This window comes from Oncorhynchus mykiss, chromosome 10, assembly GCF_013265735.2.
Source record: "Oncorhynchus mykiss isolate Arlee chromosome 10, USDA_OmykA_1.1, whole genome shotgun sequence".
NCBI lineage: Eukaryota > Metazoa > Chordata > Actinopteri > Salmoniformes > Salmonidae > Oncorhynchus > Oncorhynchus mykiss.
The window spans coordinates 59385593-59410120 of record NC_048574.1 but is presented as its reverse complement, the minus strand read 5'-3'; the positions used below and the strand labels follow the sequence as shown (position 1 = coordinate 59410120).

The 24528-nt window shown below is 41.3% G+C and overlaps 2 protein-coding genes across 3 annotated transcripts; one reads left to right on the top strand and one right to left on the bottom strand.

Annotated features, from left to right (window-relative positions):
* Positions 1–1176: 1176 nt before the first annotated feature.
* Positions 1177–8413, bottom strand: LOC110534381 (claudin domain-containing protein 1). Of its 2 annotated transcripts, none has more exons than XM_021619224.2 (5): positions 8152–8413; positions 7053–7620; positions 6420–6527; positions 3768–3905; positions 1177–3592 (listed from the first exon to the last, which is right to left on the bottom strand). In XM_021619224.2, exons 2-5 carry the CDS (start codon positions 7336–7338, stop codon positions 3372–3374), a joined length of 753 nt encoding a protein of 250 aa, XP_021474899.1. In that variant the 5' UTR covers positions 7339–7620; positions 8152–8413; the 3' UTR covers positions 1177–3371. The 2 variants fall into 2 exon arrangements, with proteins under 2 accessions (XP_021474899.1, XP_021474898.1); XM_021619223.2 differs by having other exon boundaries at positions 7053–7623; positions 8152–8412.
* Positions 8414–20542: 12129 nt separating this feature from the next.
* LOC118936721 lies at positions 20543–22857 on the top strand. The gene is made up of 2 exons (XM_036933491.1): positions 20543–20780; positions 21308–22857. Exons 1-2 carry the CDS (start codon positions 20751–20753, stop codon positions 21674–21676), a joined length of 399 nt encoding a protein of 132 aa, XP_036789386.1. The 5' UTR covers positions 20543–20750; the 3' UTR covers positions 21677–22857.
* Positions 22858–24528: the final 1671 nt, after the last annotated feature.

The window sequence follows — 24528 nt, the reverse complement described above, 5'->3', positions numbered from 1 at the left end:
AATCAAATCAAATTTTATTTGTCACATACACATGGTTAGCAGATGTTAATGCGAGTGTAGCGAAATGCTTGTGCTTCTAGTTCCGACAATGCAGTAATAAGAAGTAATCTAACTAACAATTCCAAAACTACTGTCTTGTACACAGTGTAAGGGGATAAAGAATATGTACATAAGGATATATGAATGAGTGATGGTACAGAGCAGCATAGGCAAGATACAGTAGATGGTATCGGGTACAGTATGTACAAATGAGATGAGTATGTAAACAAAGTGGCATAGTATAGTATAAAGTGGCTAGTGATACATGTATTACATAAGGATACCGTCGATGATATAGAGTACAGTATATACGTATGCATATGAGATGAATAATGTAGGGTAAGTAACATTTATATAAGGTAGCATTGTTTAAAGTGGCTAGTGATATATTTACATCATTTCCCATCAATTCCCATTATTAAAGTGGCTGGAGTTGAGTCAGTGTCAGTGTGTTGGCAGCAGCCACTCAGTGTTAGTGGTGGCTGTTTAACAGTCTGATGGCCTTGAGATAGAAGCTGTTTTTCAGTCTCTCGGTCCCAGCTTTGATGCACCTGTACTGACCTCGCCTTCTGGATGATAGCGGGGTGAACAGGCAGTGGCTCGGGTGGTTGATGTCCTTGATGATCTTTATGGCCTTCCTGTGACATCGGGTGGTGTAGGTGTCCTGGAGGGCAGGTAGTTTGCCCCCGGTGATGCGTTGTGCAGACCTCACTACCCTCTGGAGAGCCTTACGGTTGAGGGCGGTGCAGTTGCCATACCAGGCGGTGATACAGCCCGCCAGGATGCTCTCGATTGTGCATCTGTAGAAGTTTGTGAGTGCTTTTGGTGACAAGCCGAATTTCTTCAGCCTCCTGAGGTTGAAGAGGCGCTGCTGCGCCTTCTTCACGATGCTGTCTGTGTGAGTGGACCAATTCAGTTTGTCTGTGATGTGTATGCCGAGGAACTTAAAACTTGCTACCCTCTCCACTACTGTTCCAACAGCCATTGATTGGCGAATGGGAGTTGTAAATTGTTTGATTGTCAAGAGGGAAGATGTAAATTGTTTAAGGTGTGGTCTTTCCTCATGTTACACACATCATTTCAATTATTTACAACACACTCTCACGCACATACAATATTAACACTCAGACAACCAGACCGGAGGTCAGCATAGGTTTACTTTATTCTTATGGAAAACAATTAAGCAGTGTGCTTTAGGTATAGTGACATATAAAAACACAAAAGCCACAAGGTGTTTCAACACATTTAAACACCCTTCATAAAATGTGTCCCGGTAAACCATATCTGTTGAGTGCTCATTTACCAAGCGTACTTGGAGTTAGTGTCAATAGTCTTGTGATTGGTGGTTTCAAGCTGGCTTCAAAACACTGTAGGCTTCCGAAAACCTAAGTATTGTAAGTACACTTCAACATAACCGAGAAAATATCATAAACATCAAAAGGAAGATCAAAACACTGGTTAGCTATAGTGGTGTCAAAACGACACAGGGCAACATGTCTTTACATTCAAAACGTTTTAAGTTAACAAAGATGGATGACAATGGCAAAGAAGTGGTTACATTCCAATAGGTGACATTCAGTCAACATGTGACAAAATTAAGCAGAAAATTCTCATCTGCTGAACAAAAAAAATGAAATGTAGGCAAATGGGGTCATGTCACTACAACGCGCTATAGATCACATAATACAAAACCACAAAAAAAAAAAAACATTTAGTTGAGGAAAACCCACAAAAAAGGCTAGGATTATCTATCCATGCAGTGATGCAAAAAGCTTTCATTCATAAATGGTAGAGATGGCAACAGAAGCAAAGGCAAAATATGACTCCAACTGTTGTTTACTTGAATAATAAAAAAAAAAAGCATTGCTAAAGATGCACCTACAAACAAATGGTTTCAAGAAAAAAATGTAGAAAACGCACCTCACCTTCTCATAATCAACCACAGGTTTTGTTATACCTGATGCACATACAGTACATGCTGCTGGGGAGAAATGAATCGTAAAATCAAATTGACCACTTGTCTCTATGAATCTCTTAGGATATGTTTATACAGGTGATGTCTCGTTTGAGGTTTTATTGGCTAGTGTCAGCTGTCAAACAGTTGTGCTTAAGGTGGAGTGATCGTTTAGGCCACCCTGTGGGGTGTAGTTAAGGTGTTGTGAAGATTCAGTCACCCTAAAATCTGTCATTCAGGTCTAGGAACGGGGAGGATTGTCATGACGACAACACTGTAAATCCGTAGCTGTTTCAGAGTGAATGATTGGGCCACCCTGTGCTCTTCATGCCTCGTCCTGGCGAGGCCAAAGTGTGCAGGCTTTTGTCCCAGCCCGGCACTAAATCACTCGAGTTGTGTTCAGTAGGGCACAACGTTGTGGAGCCTTCGGATATTCTGACATGACGAGTAAGAAATGTCAGCTCTATTTATCCCATTTCTATTCACAATGTTTCAGTACATTGCACCCCCCTGAACGTGACCCAGATCAGGACCTTTAACAGCTTCGGTGCTGGGCGAAGACAGACGCCTTCCAAGAGCAGAGGGGTGTCCAACGAAGCAAGCTAAAACTACTCAGCGTTTTCCAAAATTAACCAGCCATCTTCGTTTTATTACTTCTCGCGAATGCCGTCTTTGGTGCGCTCGTCCACGCACAAGCACTTTCTTCCCACTCCAACCCCCTCCAAAAAAATATTTATGATGTTATATACAAAAGTGTTACATTGCTTGAAGTTTGAAATGCATTCGGTTATTACTAAATGTGTAAAGTAATACATTTCTTTTTTTCAACACAAACAAAACATTTGATGAAATTATTGAATCATTTGTCTTCCTCAAATGAAAGGGATGACAACGCAATCGTTGATAGAGGGGAATCTGATTTCATTGGTCCTCAACTCAAGGCTCAGTAATTTTATTCAGGATAAGTGGAGTTAGCTGCAAGTTAGTCTGCCCCGGAGCAGGTTAGTTCTGAAGGGTTCGTTGCCATAGAAATGTACGTATTTGGCTAAAAGATGAGCCACTTTTGTATGACTGGTATCCCGAATTGAACTCAGACTTGACCAAAGTTACATTGCTAACTAACTACTCAAATCTGCTTCGTAGGACACCCCTCAGGAGTATGAATCATTGTTGTGTAGACTGCCGTTTAGGGTCACATTCAGTAAAACATGCAGTTTGTAAAATGTTTAGAAACGTAGCCATTTCATAGAAACAATCTCACCTTCTACAAATTGGAGTCCGCATGTGACTGGAAACACTACAACTTCACATGTTCCATTTCAAAACGTTATGCTCTTACTGAACGCAACCCTGACATATGAAATAAACCCCTGTCTCTTTAAGCCACCCGGTAGGCAGTCATGCGGGTGTAGTTCTGGCGGTGGCTCCGGGCGGCCCACAGGAAGAGGGCGGCCGCCATCATCTGCAGCGGTGAGGAGATGAGTGCCAGGTAGAGGGACCAGCCCAGGGAGCCGTCCACACCGTCGGGAAGCACTGAGCCCCCTTGGAGCAGGTCCATGCCAGCCAGGAAGCAGCACACTGTGCCCAGGGAGCACAGACCTGGATGGGAAGGACAACAATGAATGTAACTTCATGCAATTGTACATTTAACCTTCATGAATCCCTTAGCTTTCATTAGTACTTTTTACATGTGTTGTTGGGTGTAAAGTGTGTTTGTGTGTGGTGGGATTAAGGGTGTTGAGAGGCATTGTGATTATCCATGTAGTTCTCAAACCTGCCAGCAGGTGGAGCACTCCTACACACAGGGTGGGGGTGATGCTGCGGCAGAGGCAGGCGCACACACCGATGAGCCCGCTGATGAACACCAAGGCTAGGGACACCAGAGGCAGCAGGAACTGGCACCTCCACAGGTCTGCTCAGACACAGAGAGAAACCAATTTAGAAATGTCAGAAAAGTGCAGTACCAGTAAAGTTATTTTTATAGATTTGTAGACAGATGAACAATATCTGAAGAAAGAGCTTTATAATGCCAAACCAATGTATTACTGTGTCTATTTGCTTGAGAGAGAAAGGGAAAGAGATGAGTTCACATGACTGTCAGTAACAATAAACAGTGGAAACCACCAAGTTTCAAACTCTCATTTCTATGAAACACAGTTTGAACCAAGGTTATTATAGCAAATGAAAAACGAAAACTAATCCGGAAACTGAAATAAAATTAACAAACCTGTTTGAAAAACTAAAATTTATACGACTTCAAAAACAACACAAATAAAATCAAATGTTCCGTTTTTTTCTCTCTAAATTTTTGGGAAAAATTCTAACAGGTTTTTCAAGCCTCTGAATCTGGTGGGTTACAGATTGGGTTTGAGTGGTAAGGTTCAAGCAACCGACTGTCGAGGAGTGAAGTCAGAGGTGCAACTGCAGAAAAGGGGACACAAATCAAAGTGATCTTTTAGACCCCTCTAACCAATTCATTGTACACGTTAGGCCTATGTTTTCTGCTGGTGAGTGTGTGATATGGGAGTTTAGAAAAGTTCATTTAAACTTTCATAAAAAATAAATGTAAAAAAAAAGCTAAACAATCGCAGGTTTGTTGACACTGCCATCATGTTGATCTGAGCCTTGCTGTTTGAAAACCACTAAATGTCACAGATGTACCTCCCCAGACTTCACTCATCGACAACAGTCGGCTTCGTTAGCCTTACTACTCGATCACATCCAATGAGCGTGATGGAAGACTTTGCTCTAACACAAAGTAGCTGTGCATGTATACATACGGGTGAGCTTCACGCTTCTACAACGTGGTAGCTACGGGACTAAAACAGCTGAGAAGTTTAGCCTCGCTCTTTAATGCTGCTGGTTGTTGAGGAAATTGACCCACTACTACTGGTTTACTTCGTGCATCTACATCATCTCACTGGCGGAGTCTACCTTTAAAACCTAACCTATGACTTGACCCATCACCTGACGCATCCCCACCCCACAGTGGCAAGACGTGACATCTCAAAATACACAAAAACTATGTAACACAAGTCTCCTAGCCTCCCACGCACAGTCTACTTTCTGTCCCTAAAACAGATTCTAAATAATATACAAACGAAAAAAATGTTTAATAAAACTTAAACTAAATAAAACCAGTGAACCTTGTTTGAACTACAGTATGTTTATACATTCTGTGTATGTACAGTGCCTTAGGAAAACATTCAGACCCCTTGGCTTTTCCCACTTTGTTAGGTTACAGCCTTATTCTAATTTTGGCTAATTAATTAAAAATAAAAAAAACAGAAATATCACATTTAAATAAGTATTCAGACCCTTTACTCAGTACTTGTTAAAGCACCTTTGGCAGCAATTACAGCCTTGAGTCTTCTTGGGTATGACGCTACAAGCTTGGCACACGTGTATTTGGGGAGTTTCTCCTGCTCTTCTCTGCAGATCCTCTCAAGCTCTGTCAGGTTGGATGGGGAGCGTTGCTGCAGGTCTCTCCAGAGATGTTCGATCAGACTCAAGTCCAGGCTCTGGCTGGGCCAATCAAGGAAATTCAGAGACTTGTTCTGAAGCCACTCCTGCGTTGTCTTGGCTGTGTGCTTAGGGTCGTTGTCCTGTTGGAAGGTGAACCTTCGCCACAGTCTGAGGCCCTGAGCGCTCTGGAGCAGGTTTTCATCAATGATCTCTCTGTACTTTGCTCCATTCATCTTTCCCTCGATCCTGACTAGCCTCCCAGTCTCTGCCGCTGAAAAACACCCCCACAGCACCATGCTTCACCGTAGGGATGGTGCCAGGTTTCCTCCAGACTTGGCATTCAGGCCAAAGAGTAAGCCAAAGAGCTGGGCTGCTAGCTCTAGGAAGAGTCTTGGTGGTTCCAAACTTATTCCATTTAAGAAAGGCCACTGTGTTCTTGGGGACTTTCAATGCTGCAGAAATAGTTTTGGTACCCTTCCCGAGATCTGTGCCTTGACACAATCCTGTCTCTGAGCTCTAGGGACAATTCCTTCAACCTCATGGCTTGGTTTTTGCACTGACATGCACTGTCAGCTGTGGGACCTTATATAGACAGGTATGTGCCTTTCCAAATCATGTCCAATCAATTGAATTTCCCACAGGTGGATTCCAATCAAGTTGTAGAAACATCTCAAGGATGATCAATGGAAACAGGATGCACCTGAGCTCAATTTTGAGTCTAGTAGAAAAGGGTCTGTATACTTATGTAAATATGGTATTTCATTTTTTAGCAAAAAAAATTGAAATACCTGTTTTCGCTGTGTCATTATGGGGTATTGTGTATAGACCGCTGAGGATAATTTGTTTTTTTTTTAAGTAATCCATTTTAGAATAAGTCTGTAACAAAATTTGGAAAAAGTCAAGGGGTCTGAATACTTTCCAAAGGCACTGTATGTGTGTGTGGCTGCAAGGCAAGACTCACATGTCCGAAGCACATCCTCCCCAGTGTTGTGATTCCCTGGGTCTTTGTACTTGGGTACAAACTGCTGAGGCAGAGTGAAGCTCACACACTGTGTTACCATCTTAGGATCTGAGAATACAAGAGAAGAGACAGAGTTAGACCGGGATTCAATCTGATGTGGGTTGTCGACATTGCAGCTTTTAAAAGGCAATGTTCACACGTTTGCATTCACGGTTAAACGAGGCAGATGTCCACTCAATCAGAGATTGCCTTTAAAAAGCTGCATTGTCGACAACCTGCGATCATATTGAACCCCAGACTCATTGGAAGTAAGCACCAAATATTTATACTAATATCAAACCCAGTGTTGCTCCTGTGTGGGTATCAGAAAAAAGGAGGCCTTTATTTTATAATACAATATTAGCATGGTGTTGAACACTGATTGGCACAGCTATGTGTAACTGGTCCACCTGTCTATCCAGCACACCGTTTCTGTACCAACACCTGCAATGAATGCTGTAATAAATATAATATATTCATATATAATCATAATAATATATAGTAATATAATAAATGACATTTAGCAGATGATTTTAACCAATGTGACTTAGTCAGTGACCCTGCTCCTCCACTCTAGTGTGTGTAGGTTCTTACCAGGCTCTTTGAACCAGTGTGACTGGCCTGGCGCCTGCACACACCTCCACCACAGCCCCAGTGTGCCGTTGAGGCGGAACAGCGTGTCGCTGTAGGTCTTTTCATCAAACTCTCCGTTGATGAAGTCCTCGCGGAGCTCCGAAGCGTTGCTGGCCTCATGGTTGCCGGGTGGACTTCGGTACTGGTACCAGTGCTGTGTTCCCACAGCAATGGAGAGATAGACAGTGGCCAGCAGACTCAGAACAGAGCCAATGACCAGGGCCGTAGCGTAGCGGTTATCCACCATGGTTTCAATTCAAGAGTGTGTCTGTTTGTGGGTGAAAATTATTTCCCTCTTACTTCATTTGTTAATGTCTACTTCTGCCCTCCTATGAAGTCAAAAAGTAGGGGATAAGGGCCCTATAAGAGGTCAGCTTGTCAGTGAGAACTTGACAGCATGGCAGTGATGTCCTTAACATTGAAAGCACAGTTCCTGAGCATGATGATTGTTTTAGTGCTTTCCAGCCTGTCGTCTTCTGTGCCTTCCTTGTAGTCCAGGTCCTCACAACCACCAAGTAGGCCAGCGTCACTGCTTTGAAGGAGAACAAATCAGAAGAAAATGTATTTCAAACTGTCATTCACCTACATTTGAATGCAGTTCTTAGACTGGCACATTTTGGCTCTGACAGCAAGATCCTGTAACGTTAACTAACAAGCAGCAAAGTTACCGGTATAAGCACAAATTAAAGGGAGTTAGCTAGCTGTCAGTATCTTGCTAAGGCGAATGCAAATAAGCATATGGTAATAATGATTAAGTAATGACATTTATCTGCCTAGCTTACTAAACAGAAATCTATTTCCCTGCTATGAGGAAAGTGGCAAAAAATTACATATATTGCCTTTTATCTACCGACTGTCATCAAAGGCTAATATTGCTAGCTAGCTAACGTTAACTGGTGCAAAACCGCCACGATAGCGGCATGTTTCTTGAAAAAAAAAATATTTGTTGTGAATGAAAACAACCAACATGCATTTAAATAATTGACGAATGTAATGCCTAGCAGATGAATTTAAACGATACTAACGTTGAAAGCAAATACTAAATAGCTATTCAACTCACTCAGCGTTCCTTTTCCGGATGATTTAAGGCTTTCACTAGTTACCACAATCACAAAGTCAGAATTGGTCCAAAATATGCAAAACAATTCATGAAAACAAAAATGTTTTTTTTTTTGCTTTTTGGTCTTAATTTAAGGTTAGGTATAAGGTTGACAGTGTGGTTAGGTTTAAAAAAAATCAGATTTTATGAATATTGTAGAAATACGACTTCGTGGCTGTGGTAACTATTGAGGGGTGTGGGTTCTTTTGTCAAAGCAGCGTCATCAGACAGACAGCGTCTTGTGTACCACTACCACATGGGCTTTGTAGTTTTTGACTATACGTTCGCCGTTCTATACAGTGACGTGATTCTATGAATGCCTACACATTCGCTGTTCAATACACTGGTTGCATTCCAAATATATATATATATATTTTTTAACTAGGCAAGTCAGTTAAGAACAAATTCTTATTTTCAATAACGACCTAGGAACAGTGGGTTAACTGCCTGTTCAGGGGCAGAACGACAGATTTGTACCTTGTCAGCTCGGGGGTTTGAACTTGCAACCTAACCACTAGGCTACCCTGCCGCCCCAATCACCCCACCTGGCCTCCACAATCACCCGACCTCAACCCAATTGAGATGGATTGGGATGAGTTGGACTGCAGAGTGAAACTGCTCCTTAAAGACTGTTGGAAAAGCATTCCAGGTGAAGCTGGTTGAAAGAATGCCAAGAGTGTAAAAAGCTGTCATTAAGGCGAATGGTGGCTACTTTGAAGATTCTCAAATCTTGAGATTTGTTTAACACTTTTTTTGGTTACTACATGATTCCATATGTGTAATTTCATTTATTTTATTTTTATTTCACCTTTATTTAACTAGGTGGGCCAGTTGAGAACAAGTTCTCATTTACAACTGCGACCTGGCCAAGATAAAGCAAAGCAGTGCTACAAAAACAACAACACAGAGTTACACATAAACAAACGTACTGTCAATAACACACAAAAAAATAATAATAATACAAAAATTAAATATTGAATAGAAAAAACTATGTACAGTGTGTGAAAATGTAGAAGAGTAGGAAGGTAGGCAATAAATAGGCCCTAGAGGCTAAATAATCACAATCTAGCATTAATAGATGTGCAGATGATGACGTGCAAGTAGAGATACTGGGGTGTAAATGAGCAAGAGGGTAAGTAATAATATGGTGATGAGGTGGTCGGGTGTGCTATTTACACATTGGCTGTGTACAGGTAAAGTGATCGGTAAGGTGCTCAGACAGCTGAAGCTTAAAGTTAGAGAGGGAGATATAAGATTTCAGCTTCAGAGATTTTTGCAATTCGTTCCAGTCATTGGCAGCAGAGAACTGGAAGGAAAGGCGGACAAAGGAAGTGTTGGCTTTGGGGATGACCAATGCAATATACCTGCTGGAGCGTGTGCTACAGGTGGGTGTTGCTAAGGTGACCAGTGAGCTGAGATAAGGCGGGGCTTTACCTAGCAAAGAGTTAGATGACCTGGAGCCAGTGGGTTTGGCGACGAATATGTAGTGAGGACCAGCCAACGAGAGCATACAGGTCGCAGTGGTGGGTAGTATATGGGTCTTTGGTGATAAAATGGATGGCACTGTGATAGACTGCATCCAATTTGCTCAGTAGATTGTTGGGGGCTATTTTGTAATTGACGCCAAAGTCAAGGATTGGTAGGATAGTCAGTTTTACGAGGGTATGTTTGACGGTATGAGTGAAAGAGGTTTTGTTGCGAAATAGGAAGCCGATTCTAGATTTAATTTTGGATTGGAGATGTTTGATGTGAGTCTGGAAGGAGAGTTTGCAGTCTAACCAGACACCTAGGTATTTGTAGTTGTCCACATATTCAGTCAGAACCATCCAGAGTAGTGATGCTAGTCGGGCAGGAGGGTGCGGACAGCAATCGGTTGAAGAGCATGCAATTCGTGTTACTAGCATTTAAGAGCAGTTGGAGGCCACGGAAGGAGTGTTGTATGGCATTGAAGCTTGTTTGGAGCTTTGTTAGCACAGTGTCCAAAGAAGGGCCAGGTGTCTACAGAATGGTGTCATCTGCGTAGAGGTGGATCAGAGAATCACCAGCAGCAAGAGCGACATCATTGATATATACAGAGAAAAGAGTCGGCCTGAGAATTGAACCCTGTGGCACCCCCATAGAGACTGCCAGAGGTCCGGACAACAGGTCCTCCGATTTGACACACTGAACTCCATCTGAGAAGTAGTTGGTGAACCAGGCGAGGCATTCATTTCAGAAGCCAGGTCGATGAAGACGGCTGCACAGTACTGTCTTTTGTCGATGGCGGTTATGGTATTGTTTATATACTTCATAGTTTTGATGTCTTCACTATTATTTTGCAATGTTTACAATAGTAAAAATAAAGAAAAATCCTTGAATGAGTAGTTTTGTCCAAACTTTTGACTGGTACTGTACAGTATGTCCAAAGCCCACCAAACCAGACCCACCTGCGGATATTTCAGCTGGATTAGTGTCACAACGAAAACAAGGCTGTTCCAGTTCCCAGTGGTGGAAAAAGTACTCAATTGTCATACTTGAGTTGAAGTAAAGATACTTCAATAGATAATGTCTCAAGTAAAAGTGAAAGTCACCCAGTAAAATACTACTTGAGTAAAAGTCTAAAAGTATTTGGTTTCAAATATACTTAATTAAGTATCAAAAGTAAATTGAATGATGAAATGTACTTAAGTATCAAAAGTAAAAGTATAAACCATTTCTAATTCCTTATATTAAGCAAAGCAGACCGCACCATTTTCTTTTTTTTTATTGACGGATATCCAGGGGCACACTCCAACACTCCGACATAATTACAAACAAAGCATTTGTTTTGAGTGAGTCCGCCAGATTAGAGGCAGTAGAGATGACCAGGCAAGTTCATGATTCATGATTTCGACTGGCTGTGAAACGCTGCCTGTCTGTCTTGTCCCGACACGCTCATACTATGGAACAGATCGAATTTCAATATTGAAACAATGTTGCAAATGTCGGAGAGACAGACAGAAAGGTTTATACAAATCTCCGCTGTTGAAAATGAAATGTTAGTCTAAAAGAAACATGAGATAATGTCTCAATGCTTTTTATTGTGGAGAGTTTATACATTGCCTGGCTGGGCTGATGAGACAGTGGATTGCTCAGCCAAATGGAATGGAGTTTTAACCAATCAGCATTCAAGATTAGACACAGTCGTTGTATAAATATATGTATATCTTTTTGGTTTTGTTTACATTCCGCTAGTTTTTGGGGGATCAAAAGTGGAAATAAACATCAATACATCACATTTACATTTCATAATACAAAAATGATGGAGATTGATTGTAAAGAAAGTTCAAATAACAAGAATCTCCCATCGTTCACCCCCTCCATGTTCTGAATCAATGTCACCTTTTTGACAAAGAAAATGTTTATGCCATCGGCTCTATCTTACCAAAAGAAACCACCTATGTTCCTTTTACCCATTTCTTTAAAAAAAAACTTGGTCAACGTCTGTTAGATCTTCCAGAGAGAGTTCTTGTGCAAAAAGAAAACCAGCCGAGTGTCATTTTTCACATTCCTATTCAGGGTGGATTACTTTGTAGGACTAGGTTTCTCTTATTTTCTTTTTGTATTACCTGTTGATTGGGAGCTGTGAAGTTGTTTGACAGGTTGGGCAGTCATGCTAGTCTTCTCGGGAGGGGTGGGGGGCAGGGAGGAGGATCCCTTGTTGTCTGTAAAGGCAGAGAGGAAGAGCCGAAGCGAGAGGCCCAACTCGTCCCAAAATCTGTTTCCTCCAGCAAGTGGCGATTTTTAGCCCACCAAGCGAAGAATGTGCAAAGCTGTCATTTAGGCAAAGGGTGGCTACTTTGAAGAATCTAAAAAAAACTGTAACACTTTTTTGGTTACTATATGATTTCATGTGTTATTTCATAGTTTTAATGTATTCACTATTATTCTACACTGTAAAAATAAAGAAGAACCCTTGAATGAGTAGGTGTGTCCAAACTTTTGACTGGTACTGTATATACTGTACATATATACATACATACGTTCGGAAAGTATTCAGACCCCTTGACTTTTTCCACATTTTGTTACGCTACAGCCTTATTCTAAAATCATTTTTTAATTTTTTTTATTTAATCCTCATTGATCTACACACAATACCCCATAATGACAAAGCAAAAAACAGTTTTTTAAAAAAAATGTTCAGTTCTCTCCAGAGATGTTTGATCAGATTAAATTCCGGGCTCTGGCTGTGCCACTCAAGGACATTCAGAGACTTGTCTGGAAGCCACTCTTGGCTGTGTGTCTTAGTGTCGTTGTCCTGTTGGAAGGTGAACCTTCGCACCAGTCTGAGGTCCTGAGCACTCTGGAACCGGTTTCATCAAGAATCTCTCTGTACTTTGCTCTGTTCATCTTTCCCTCGATCCTGACTAGTGTCCCAGTCCCTGCCACTAAAAAACATCCCCACTGCATAATGCTGCCACTACCATGCTTCACCTTAGGGATGGTGCCAACATTCAGGCCAAATAGTTCAATCTTGGTTTCACCAGACCAGAGAATCATTTTTCTTATGGTCTGAGAGTCCTTTAGGTGCCTTTTGGCGAACTCCAAGTGGGCTGTCATGTGCCTTGTACTGAAGAGTGGCTTCCGTCTGGCTACTCTACATTTAAGGCCTGATTGCTGGAATGCTGCTGAGATGGTTGTCCTTCTGGAAGGTTCTCCCATCTCCATAGAGGAACTCTGGAGCTCTGTCAGAGTGACCATCAGATCTTTGGTCACCTCCCTGAGCAAAGTCCTTGTCCCCCGATTACTCAGTTTGTCCGGGCAGCCAGCTCTGGAAAGAGTCTTGTAGGTTCCAGACTTCTTCCATTATAGAATGATGGAGGCCACTGTGTTCTTGGGGACCTTCAATGCAGCCGATATGTTTTGTACCCTTCCCAGATCTGTGCATCGACACAATCCTGTCTCGGAGCTCTACAGACAATTCCTTTGACCTCATGGCTTGGTTTTTGCTCTGACATGCGCTGTGAACTGTGGGACCTTATATAGACAGTTTTGTGCCTTTTCATGTACAGTGCATTCGGAATGTATTCAGACCCCTTCACCTTTTTCCACATTTTGTTATGTTACAGCCTTATTCTAAAATGTATTAAATGTATTTATTTCCTCATCAATCCAAACACAATAACCCATAATCACAAATCTAAAGCATATTTTTAGAATTGTTTGCAAATGTAATAAAATACAAAACAGAAACACTGTATATACATAAGTATTCAGACCCTTTGCTTTGTGACTTGAAATTGAGCTCAGGTGCATCCTGTTTTCATTGATCATCCTTGAGGATGAACATTCACTCACAACACACCATGGCCCAGAAAAGGTTGAACACATTGGCCATGGTGTCAATCCAGCTTGACTTCTGCCACGTTCAAAATTACTGGAAACTCTGAACTGGGAAATCTCAGCCTTCAGTGAGTTCAAGCCAACTGGGAACTCTGAAAAAACGACTGGTAAAATACATCCTGGTAAAATCCAAATCAGAATTCCGAGTCGGGAACTCGTGCCTCTTTCTTGAGTTCCGACCTGAATGTCGCTGACATCATGAGTTCCCAGTTGTCTTGAAAGCACCATAAATCCAGAGAATGCCAGACTTTGATGTCAAAATCTGCCCACAAGAAGGACCGCCGCTCCACCTTCCTGTTCAATTGAGCACAGCACAACAAGGTGAGTCCAAAAATGTCTTGTATGCTGCTGCATAAGTGATGCAGTATGCCAGGGAGATATGTATACTGTAGCTAAGAAAGTAATACTAAGTGTATGTTGTGTAGTTAGCCATTAGTATTCCATGTGCCTCACCCTAATAATTTGATCCCTTTCCCCCTCATAACTTAGCCTACTGTTCTGACTTGGTGGTGCACATGTAGCCTATAGCCTGTTTTAGAGAAATGTAATCATTGAAAATTGAAAGAACTTTCATTGTCTGCTTTTATGGCCCCTTTATTTATCCTACGGTTCTGACCATGTTCTGAATTCTGTCGCTGTACGTTTCAAAAGTCCTGAACAAAGAGTTATATTGATTACATCCGTTCCACCTTGCTCATTAAGGTCTTAATCGAAATCACGGATTGCCTCTTATACGCTTCTATATGCCATAGTTTGTACATCTCAATTGTCAGTAGGACCCATTTGTTTTAAGCAAGTCTGCCATATCAGCTATGCTTTTTAAAAAGGCAGTAAATGAGGCTGAATGAACTGTTTCGCTGCCAGACAAGGCTCCGCTGATAGCCAGGTTTAGACATGGTAAGGATTCACTCCATGGTGCTGAAAAGAAAGCTCTGCAGTTGAGACAGCTTTATGTAGGCCCTAACAGTTTGTGGGAACCGTTTGTCACTGTTCTAGTGCAATTCATGTATTGTGTTGTGTGGTTGCTTTGCTGGCATGCGTCTAAAACAATTTTAGGAGTTTGCCCAACCAAGATTTACATGCTAAAATCGCCACTGACAATCATACAACATTCCATTATTTACACACAGTATTTGCTTTACAACAGTCAAGTGCTAATTGCCTTTATTCCACTGCTGAAGAAGCATGACTCCAATCATTATGTCTACTCATATTTCAAACATCCAGCCTGACAAAATAAAAAATATTCCATGCCTCACAGTTAAGTGAATTATTGCCAATACATATTTAGAACTGGGTTCCCATTTGGTTTTGATATTTAACATTTACATTTCATGTAACATTTAGTAATAATAATTATCTCTGCAACCAACTGCAATTTTTTCTTCTAACAATTATTTTTTTTACAAACAATGGAGTAAAACAAGCTTAGATTTTGAGTTGGACGTTGCATCCTATTCTTACTCTTTTAATCAACGGCATCAACATATTGCAAAACCAATCAACCGACTTGCGAAAACCAATGAACAAGTATGTGCAAAAGCAACACATATCTTGGTCTATCTTAGCATGAAAAACAGCATACATTCAGCATGTATCTTCCGCTATGTCAAAATTGTGCATGGTATGTAAGTTTAGTATATCTTTCCCGACCCATCCAGTGCATTTGAAAAACATTTTTAAATCAACAATATGTCAAAGGATTCAATTGCTGAAAACTGAAGCAAACAAATGGATCAAACAAAGACAAAACAGATCAATGTCACTTATCAAGCCTGCTAAAGGCATGGTGGTCTATGGAAGGCTACAGTGGTAAACACCACCCCCATGGCAGGCTGCAGTGGTAAACACCACCCCCATGGCAGGCTGAAGTGGTAAACACCACCCCCATGGCAGGCTGCAGTAGTAAACACTCCCGGCTCTACCAGGGGCAGGCTTGAAGTAATCTTCCACAGCTCTGTGTAAGTCATGTTCTGTGGCCTTGCCATTCCATTTATTGACTGCCCCTGCAACACAAAAATAAATACATTTAGTAAAACACTCAAAGTAATGAATATGGATACTCTATGGCCTTGGTTACACCCGGCACATTTTGTTCGGAAATTTGATATAGTCTGGATGCAATCATGCCACCAAATATGCATATGCAATGTAAAGAGATGGGGTGAATGAGTGGGAAAAAATACATTCCACACAAATGACTTTCATAATAACAAAGAACAAATGTGCGTGCCTGAGGGGAAGTAAACTTTCATACAGCCAAAAGGGGCAAGAAATGACATGAATTTCGGTGGACAATTTGCACATGTAAATTAACATAGACGATGGAACATATTCCCTTTTGGATACGTGATGAACCGATAAGGGGAATATAAAGTTTTAACATCTAAGTCGTGTGTGACCTATCACCTCTCTGTGAGTGGAAGTGTTCTTCCTAACCAGTCCCTCAACAACTCTCAGACTGAGTTCCACACTCACTGGGTCCTCAGATGAGAGGAAGTCTGGAGAGAGATGGAGGGATGGAAGAATGGATGAATCATTCAACAAGTCAGTTAAATAAAGAGAGCGTTGATAAGCTTAAATGTCCACCTCTCGTCCTCCAGACAGCCTCGGAGGTAGATAGGTGGGACTTGGCTCATCTGCTGGTCAGCTGACGTATCGGAAGGGGTCATCACTGGTTCATACACATACAGGACAGGGACATAGAGTCAATACAACAGTGCTACAGTATGTGGAAGCATTATGGAATTTATTTTCACCTGTCAAGTTCTTTTAGATCAGCATGAGCAGAGAACAGAAGCTAGGGAGCCATTTCAGACTATTGAGACACACCCAAAACCTTGGGTAAGGTGCCATACTGTACCTCGAATGTGTGTTTGAGTCCGCTGATGTTCCTGCAGGAGTGGAGACACTTCCCCACCCCCATGCCCATGCGACTCACACGCAGTACCCTGTTGTCCAGGTTGCTCTGCGTCCTTCCCAGCATGCACTGCAGAAGCTCTGACAGGGGGAAAGTACATCACGGTCGTGATCATTAGGCACCAAACAGAAGAAACTGGACTTCCAACAAGGCGGGACTACATGGACATGTCCCATAACAAAACGTCCCATTGTTGTTTTCCGTAGGAAAATGCTTTCCATTTCTCCAATGAACACAAGCCAGAGGTCAGAAAGTTGTGTGAACAGCTCTAATCGTGTGACGTAATACTGTCTCGTAGTGTTGGGGGTGTTACCTGAGCGTGGCTCCTGTAACTCTGCATGTTTCAGTAGTCCCACACAAGGCAGCAGAGCCCGGCTCACATAGAGCTGCTGCACCAGAGGGGGTTGGCCCAGGTCTGGCACTGCGACCGCAGCACCTGAACGCACACAGTCAACAACATTGTCATAAATCCACATATTGTATCATCACAACACTAAAGACCGTGTTTTACACTCACCTGTATAAGTAGTGGCCTCTCTCTGTCCTGAGCCAGGTAGCCCAGAAGAATCCTCAAAACATCAGCCTAAGAAGGGAGTTGAAGACTTCAGCTATAACAGAGGCTTGGTTCATTTCTAACAAGGGTAGATTGACTAGACTCATAGCACAGAATGAATGACTGCCCAGTTCACCATCCGTTCACTGACTCACCTCATACTTGTATTGGAGCAGCAGCAGGTTATGGGTGTTGACAAACTGGGCCTTTTTGTTCTTCCTGATCCTGGACCTCAGTCAGGCCTTAAGGAAAAAGAAGACTTACATTACGAGAGGAAGAAATGGGACATGGTAGCCTCCACATTAATGTAGAAGTGTTTAGAAACCTATTCCATTCTAATTTACAATAAAAGTGACTCCAAAATATCACACATTACATGATTTACCATTCATTTCTATTTGGCATAAAAAATTCAAGCAAAACAAACAGCAAATGCACCCAACAAGTTTGTAGCGTCACAAGCTCGATCTAATCAGGGACCAAATACTATATTTTTGATTACTTTAATGCATGTAAGTGAATTAATTAATTTGTTCCCCTAAAATGGGGGGGGACTACAATTTATACAAAAAGTGCTGTAATATATAAATGGCAATACCCTCAAATTAAAGCTGACAGTCTGCACTTTAACCTCACAGTCATTGTATAGTTTCAAAGTGCTGGAGTACAGAGCCTAAAGAACAACTAATGTGTCACTGTAAACAGAGTGCACAGGTTCTGTGATTGGATGTTCAGATCTAACCCCTACCCCTTAGTCGCTTCACTTTATGTACATTTGGAAATGGATAGGTATAAGTAAAAAGGGGAATTTCTCAACATGCCTATCTAATCCTTTCACATCTACGTCTATCTACAGGGTGTTTCTGAACAGGACCTACTGTGCATGGCTAAGCGCAATGGGTATGTGAGCCTGGAATGCATGAGCAGACTCTTTCGACACAAATGAGGATCTGTGGATCGGTGGAGATGCTTGACACCTGCGGAAAGGGTTTCCTACCTCCATTTTGTGGGAAATACAAAAAATGGAAACAAACATGATCTTGAGTTCCAGGTCTTTCATCACCTTGAGTCGGTAGTAGTGTTTCAAACTCTACATTTACAGCAACGCTTTTGGACGGATGGAATGGTTGAAACAAACCATATCTTGATTTCACTGTTTACACAGGGTGTTTATATTCTTAGCATGTTTTTAATAAACCAGGTTTTGTCTTCATGATGGTGACTCGGTCCCTCCCTATGGTGCATGCAAGTGCTCAGTTGCACTTAAAATCTGTGTATCTGAGTTTGATTTATTTATTATTATCTCCATTGTAAAGAAAATGGAATGCTCATAAATATTATGTTGACTACTATATGCCTATATCTGTCAATATCAATAAAATAACAGCAAATCATTATACTAGGTTGAGCCAAAAGAACAACTAATGTGTCACTGTAAACAGAGTGCACCGGTTCTGTGATTGGATGTTCAGATCCAACACTGTTTATGACTAAATCAGTGTTGGGGTCAATTCTGCGTTTGAAATTAGACGTGTCCAATACAAATTCAATAACTCAATTGGTATTAAAGAGGAATTTGCTGCTTTTATCAGAAGTGATGTGATACATTGGTCTGTATCGCCCAGTCTATATGTTGGTCTGATACAGGTCATGTCTCTGAGAAGTCTACTTTTTTTTTCTCCTGATCCGAAAGTGTCCTGTAAGGAGGATGGCAATCAGGTCGGGGGGTTTCTGTTCTCTCTCTAAGCACCCATAATGATTAGCCTACTTTGTACTAACTGTCCAAAATAAGGATTCTTCATCCACACATTATTTGGCTCACAAGTGGTTTGGAGCCTACTTTTTGGTGTTTGTAAAAAAAGAAAAAATTGTTGAAAAGAACGTCAAGCAAATATTAATTATCAAGACTGTTTTGTGTTCAATAAATACCTCTGAGAAAAGTTATTGTTATGGAGTTTGACTTTACTTTCACTTTATGTGGAAAGTACCTTATCGTAGCTCTGCCGTGACTTGCGGTGAGTTCTGAGGCCAGCTATGTAAATCCGGGACACTCAAATGAGTATGATATGTTATGTTTGGTATGGTTAGATAAGATAGATGGTAAGTTAAGGCAAAAACTTAGCTTGGTTGGTTGGGGTGGATGGGTAGATATATAATATGAACTTGATAAAATTGCATCACTAACAACGTTAGTATTTTAGCTAATTAGCAAATGTTTAACTACTTACTACTTTTTAGCTACTTTGCAACTACTAGCATGTTAGCTAACCTTTCCCCTAACCTTAACCCTTTTAGCTAACCTTTCCCTTAACCCTTTAGCCTAACTCCTAAACTTAACCCTAACCTTAACCCTAACTCTAAAACCTAGTCTAGCTAAAGTTAGCCATCTAGCGAACATATTGTACATTTTGCAAATTTGTAACATATAATACGAATTCTTATTCATAATATATCATACTGGGTGATGGACATCCACAAATGAATACATACCATACAAAACGTAACATAAATGACAAAAGAATGTATTTTTGAAAAGAATGTCCCAACAATATTTATAACCACGACTATTTGTGCACAAAAAAAATACCTGTGTGAAAAGTTATTGTTGTAGTTTCACTTAATGAGTTTTATGGGTACCTGGGTTTCGTCTCTGGGAATTTACTTCATTGATTTGAATTTCATCTTTGGAGTGTCTCTCAATAACAAAATGCCCAATACAGTACAACGCTTGTAGAGTGTGGAGTTAGTAGCTAGGGTAACATATTATTATATTGCCCTACCACGAGGATGTGGTTCCCCCAAATAAATGTTTTCGTGGAGTTTCATGCTGTTAACACTGTTTGACAAATAATGCAGCACAGACAATTAGGCATGACCGGGACTGAGTACTGAGTTGAGGTTAGGACTCATGTTACCCCAGACACTTGTTTTGCTCGAATAGGAAATACGCTTACCAAATACAATAGTGATACCAATCATTTTATTGACTTTTAAAACACTAATGTATAGACATAGTCCAAAGTAAACTTGTGATTTCAAAGAAATGAGGGCTAGAAATGCAGTTGTTTCCACTGTTGTTTTATTATTGTTGTTAACAGTCATAAGGAGCTATTCATCTCTTTCCCGTTCTCTCTCAGGCAAACACACGTACACACACACACAGGTCAAGGTCTCTGCACATATCTGTGCCACATTATCATGCTGATGGTTTTGGTTTTGGCCTTTCTAGGGAGTTTTTCCCAGACACCGTGCTTCTACACCTGCATTGCTTGCTGTTTGGGGTTTTAGGCTGGGTTTCTGTTACAGCACTTTGAGATATCAGCTGATGTACGAAGGGCTGTATAAATACATTTGATTTGATTTGATTTGATGCAGTAAACTGTTGTGTATCACTCCCAATAACCAGGTTTTTATTGTTGCTCTCTTCCGGGTGCAGGTTGTTGTTGTTAGAGAGTCATAACTCTATGCCCTTTGCCTATCTGATGGAACAGGTACCAGTAGTTGCGACAGTTTGTGGAAATCACCTGACAAATAGGATCATGCTGGCTACACTCCAGAGAGAGGAATGGTGGCCAAATGTGATTACACTTTGAATTTGGGGATCTAGGGACTTCCCTCTGGCTTCTGCAGCTTCTGGACCTCCCTTATTGATTTAGTATAAATACAGTTCAAGTTAAAAGAGGAACATATGAGGTTGATGAGTAGTCTTCACAAACCCTCTGCAAAATGGCAACGGCACAGCTACAATGGCCAATGGTAAGGCTATTAGGTGTTTAACTACACATTATTATAGTTTTCTTCATGCAATAGTACTTCCAAAATAAAATATAATAGATGTTAAAGTTTTAGTTGTTAGTAACATAGCATTGATTAGAGCTTTTTTTAAGAGATACTGTTTGTATTGGTCATAAATGTTGAAAATGTGACAGACATTTTTTTGTGCCCAAGAGTAAAATGGGAGTACGTAATCTTTTATAATTCATATTTGTTTAGCATTGTATAAACTCTGTTCATCTGCATGACTGACTGTAACAGAAACTGAAAGCAGCCATAGTGCAGTGCATGAAATAAACAAATCTGTGGCATATTCTTCTTATTTTATCTCATAATTTTTTTTATATAGCAAAATTTATGTTAATTGATGTAGTGTGTCAGAAAAGGAGGAAGAGGATTTACAACCTTGACGCTCTTCATGATATAGCCTGTATGTATGACATATGTCTCTCATCTCACACACACTCTCTATCTCTCTCCACCCCCCCTGCTCTCTCTCTCTGTCCCAGGCCTTACCTGTTAGGCGCCAGCATTGTCCCAGAGGAGACTCACCAATCCCTGTTCCGTACGATCCAACATTCCTGAACGCAACTCACGCCTCTCTGCAGGTTGTCCAAGACCGTAAATCGACCCGATCCTCCCGGTTAACTGTCACCGTGCTCAACGGCTCAGACGGCAAAAGAGTCCCATTGGTCCTCAAGAGCACAGACACCATCGGCAAACTTCAGAAGAGTTTCCTACTGAAGCATCCTGACCTGACGGGAAGCCTGAACCTCGCCTACAACGGCAAGCCCGTCCAGGGGCACCAGAGCCTGGGAGAGCTGGGGGTGAAGAATGGGGCTACCTTCATCACCTTTCAGAGATGCCGTGGAGGGTAGATGTGGAGTAAACGTGGGGCAATAGATGTGGAGGAGGGCTGATTCCATTTATCTATCCCATAGTATGAAATAATATACAAACATTATCTGTTAATGATTTTGTAATTTACAAAGAATAATTGCATTGGACATATCAGGTGTTTTTTTTGCACAACATAATATATGGTTTCTTGATTCAAATACCAACCAAGGTGATACTGTAGCCTACTGAGGGATGATTCACAATGAATAATGTCAAGCCATCTCTTTCCTTTCTTTATGTTAAAGTAACTGTCCAGTCTTTCCCATACTTCTATAAAATATGACCTATAAATACTTACAATAAGAGAAATTACAATGAGAATTAAGTATGTTAAAAAGCAGCTTTTTTTTTGTGTTGGAATTGTGTGGGCGTACACCAGTCATTAAAAATATTAACTTGAGTAGACGGCTGATTGGCCAGCTCATCCTCCTCAGGGAAATAATTTATATGAGGAAATAGCAAGAGTTTCTTAAATGGCCTGTTTGAGGTACATTTGTTTGAGATGGGGTTTTCAAAGTGTTTTTTCTCCCATTTTTGCTTTGGCCACAAATATGTACGGGACAAATCAGAAACGGAACTTTTAAAAGTGACATTTCCACTGGGCAGTTACTTTAACTCCACCAGGCACAGCCAGAAGAGGACTAGCCACCCCTCAGAGCCTGGTTCCTCTCTAGATCTCTTCCCAGGTTTCTGCCTTTCTAGGGAGTTTTTCCTAGCCGTGCTTCTACATCTGCATTGTTTACTGTTTGATGTTTTAGTCTGGGTTTATGTATAAGCACTTTGTGACATCTGACTGATTTTAAAAAGGGCTTTATAAATACGTTTGTCTTGTTTTGCTCTTGCCTGGTACTAGCTAACAAAGTGCACGACGAGCCGGTCACCAATCAAGTGATTTAGTTCACCACGTTAAATGTGCCGTTTGTGAGGTTTTATTGATAGATTTGATATACAATTGTTGTTTAAAGACGACTGTATTTCTTACTTTATTGTAACAACAAATATTTTTGTAACTAGAAATATGTTTTCAATGACAACCAAAAAGGCTAGCCAATCAGAACAAAATAAATTATGTTTAAACGTGTATTTATTTTATCTGCATATACGGAATGGACATTGTATTCACCCTTCATTAAATAAACACTTAAATATTTAAAGCATATGCAATTTGTGTTTGGTAACATTTTAATGATAAAACATTGGCCAATAACTAGTTTTGAAAATAAATGAACCACACTTGTTGCCACATCGACCTGAGCTAGCGTAGGTGGTGCACAAATCTAATGATCTGCTGATGCTCACTCGTTCGGTTGTCAATTATTCTAGTATCAGTAAAAGGACAGTCTTCATGGAAATCACCTGACAAAGAGGATGGTGCTGGCTACACTCCAGGAAATGGCTGTTCCAAAAGTACCAAAAGAAAGTGTGGTGTTCCTTAATGGACACGAAGGGGATTCCCTTTGGATTAGATTTCCCCCTGCAGATTAAAGGTATAAAATAAATCCATATCTTCAAAGGAACAGAACGAGAAACATATACAGTACCAGCCAAAAGTATAGACACACCTACTCATTCAAGGGTTATCCTTTATTTGGTCTATTTTCTACATTGTAGAATAATAGTGAAGACATCAAGACTATGAAATAACACATGGAATCATGTAGTAACCAAAAAAGTGTTCAAGAAATCAAAATATATTTGAGACTTTAGATTCTTCAAAGTAGCCACCCTTTGCCTTGATGACAGCTTTGTACATTATTGTCATTCTTTCAACCAGCTTCATGAGGTCGTCACCTGGAATGCTGTCATGTATTGTCATGTTGTGTCCTGTTCCTGTTCTTTCTCTTCACCCTGTCTCCCTCTGCTGGTCGTATTAGGTTACCTTTTCTTCCCCTCTTTCCCCCAGCTGTTCCTTGTCTTCTCTAACTACCTCGTTCACCCCTTTTCCCACCTGTTCCCTTTTTCCCTCTGATTAGGTCCCTATATCTCTCTCTGTTTCTGCTTCTGTCTTTGTCGGATTCTCGTTTGTGTTACTCATGCCTGAACCAGACTATCGTCGTGTTTGCTGCAACCTTGTCCTGTCCTGTCGGAATCTGCCTGTTCATCTAACCTTGTCCTGTCCTGTCGGAATCGGCCTGTCCATCTGAGCCTACGTGTGTTTCATCATTAAAGAAACTCTGTTTTGTTAATTCGCTTTTGGGTCCTCATTCACGCACCTGACAGAAGAATCCGACCAAGAATGGACCCAGCGACTTCGGATCCTCTCCACTCAGCCGTCGAGATCCAGGGAGCGATGCTAGGCAGACACGAGCAGGAATTGTCTGCTGCTCGACATAACGTTGAGACCCTGGCCACCCAAGTCTCCAACCTCACAGAACAGGTTCACCATCTCCGCCTCGATCCACCGGCCACTTCCAGGGCTTTCGAATCTCCGGAGCCCAGAATCAATAACCCGCCGTGTTACTCTGGGGAGCCCACTGAATGCCGCTCGTTCCTCACCCAGTGTGATATTGTGTTTTCTCTCCAGCCCAACACTTACTCCAGGAGCACTGCTCGTATCGCCTACGTCATATCTCTCCTTACTGGACGGGCTCGTGAGTGGGGCACGGCAATCTGGGAGGCAAGGGCTGAGTGTACTAACCAGTATCAGGACTTTAAGGAGGAGATGATACGGGTTTTTGATCGATCTGTTTTTGGGGAGGAGGCTTCCAGGGTCCTGTCTTCCCTATGTCAAGGTAATCGATCCATAACAGACTACTCTATTGAGTTTCGCACTCTTGCTGCCTCCAGTGACTGGAACGAGCCGGCTTTGCTCGCTCGTTTTCTGGAGGGT

Bases quoted from the DNA above. Each gene is read 5' to 3' on its own strand.
- LOC118936721 (XM_036933491.1), top strand. From the start codon at position 20,751: ATGGCAACGGCACAGCTACAATGGCCAATG. The intron at 20,781-21,307 runs GTAAGGCTATTA...TCTCTGTCCCAG, and splicing joins CACAGCTACAATGGCCAATG to GCCTTACCTGTTAGGCGCCA.
- LOC110534381 (XM_021619224.2), bottom strand. From the start codon at position 7,338: ATGGTGGATAACCGCTACGCTACGGCCCTGGTCATTGGCTCTGTTCTG. The intron at 6,528-7,052 runs GTAAGAACCTAC...TTGTATTCTCAG, and splicing joins ACACTGGTTCAAAGAGCCTG to ATCCTAAGATGGTAACACAG. The intron at 3,906-6,419 runs GTGAGTCTTGCC...GTGTCTGAGCAG, and splicing joins GGAGGATGTGCTTCGGACAT to ACCTGTGGAGGTGCCAGTTC.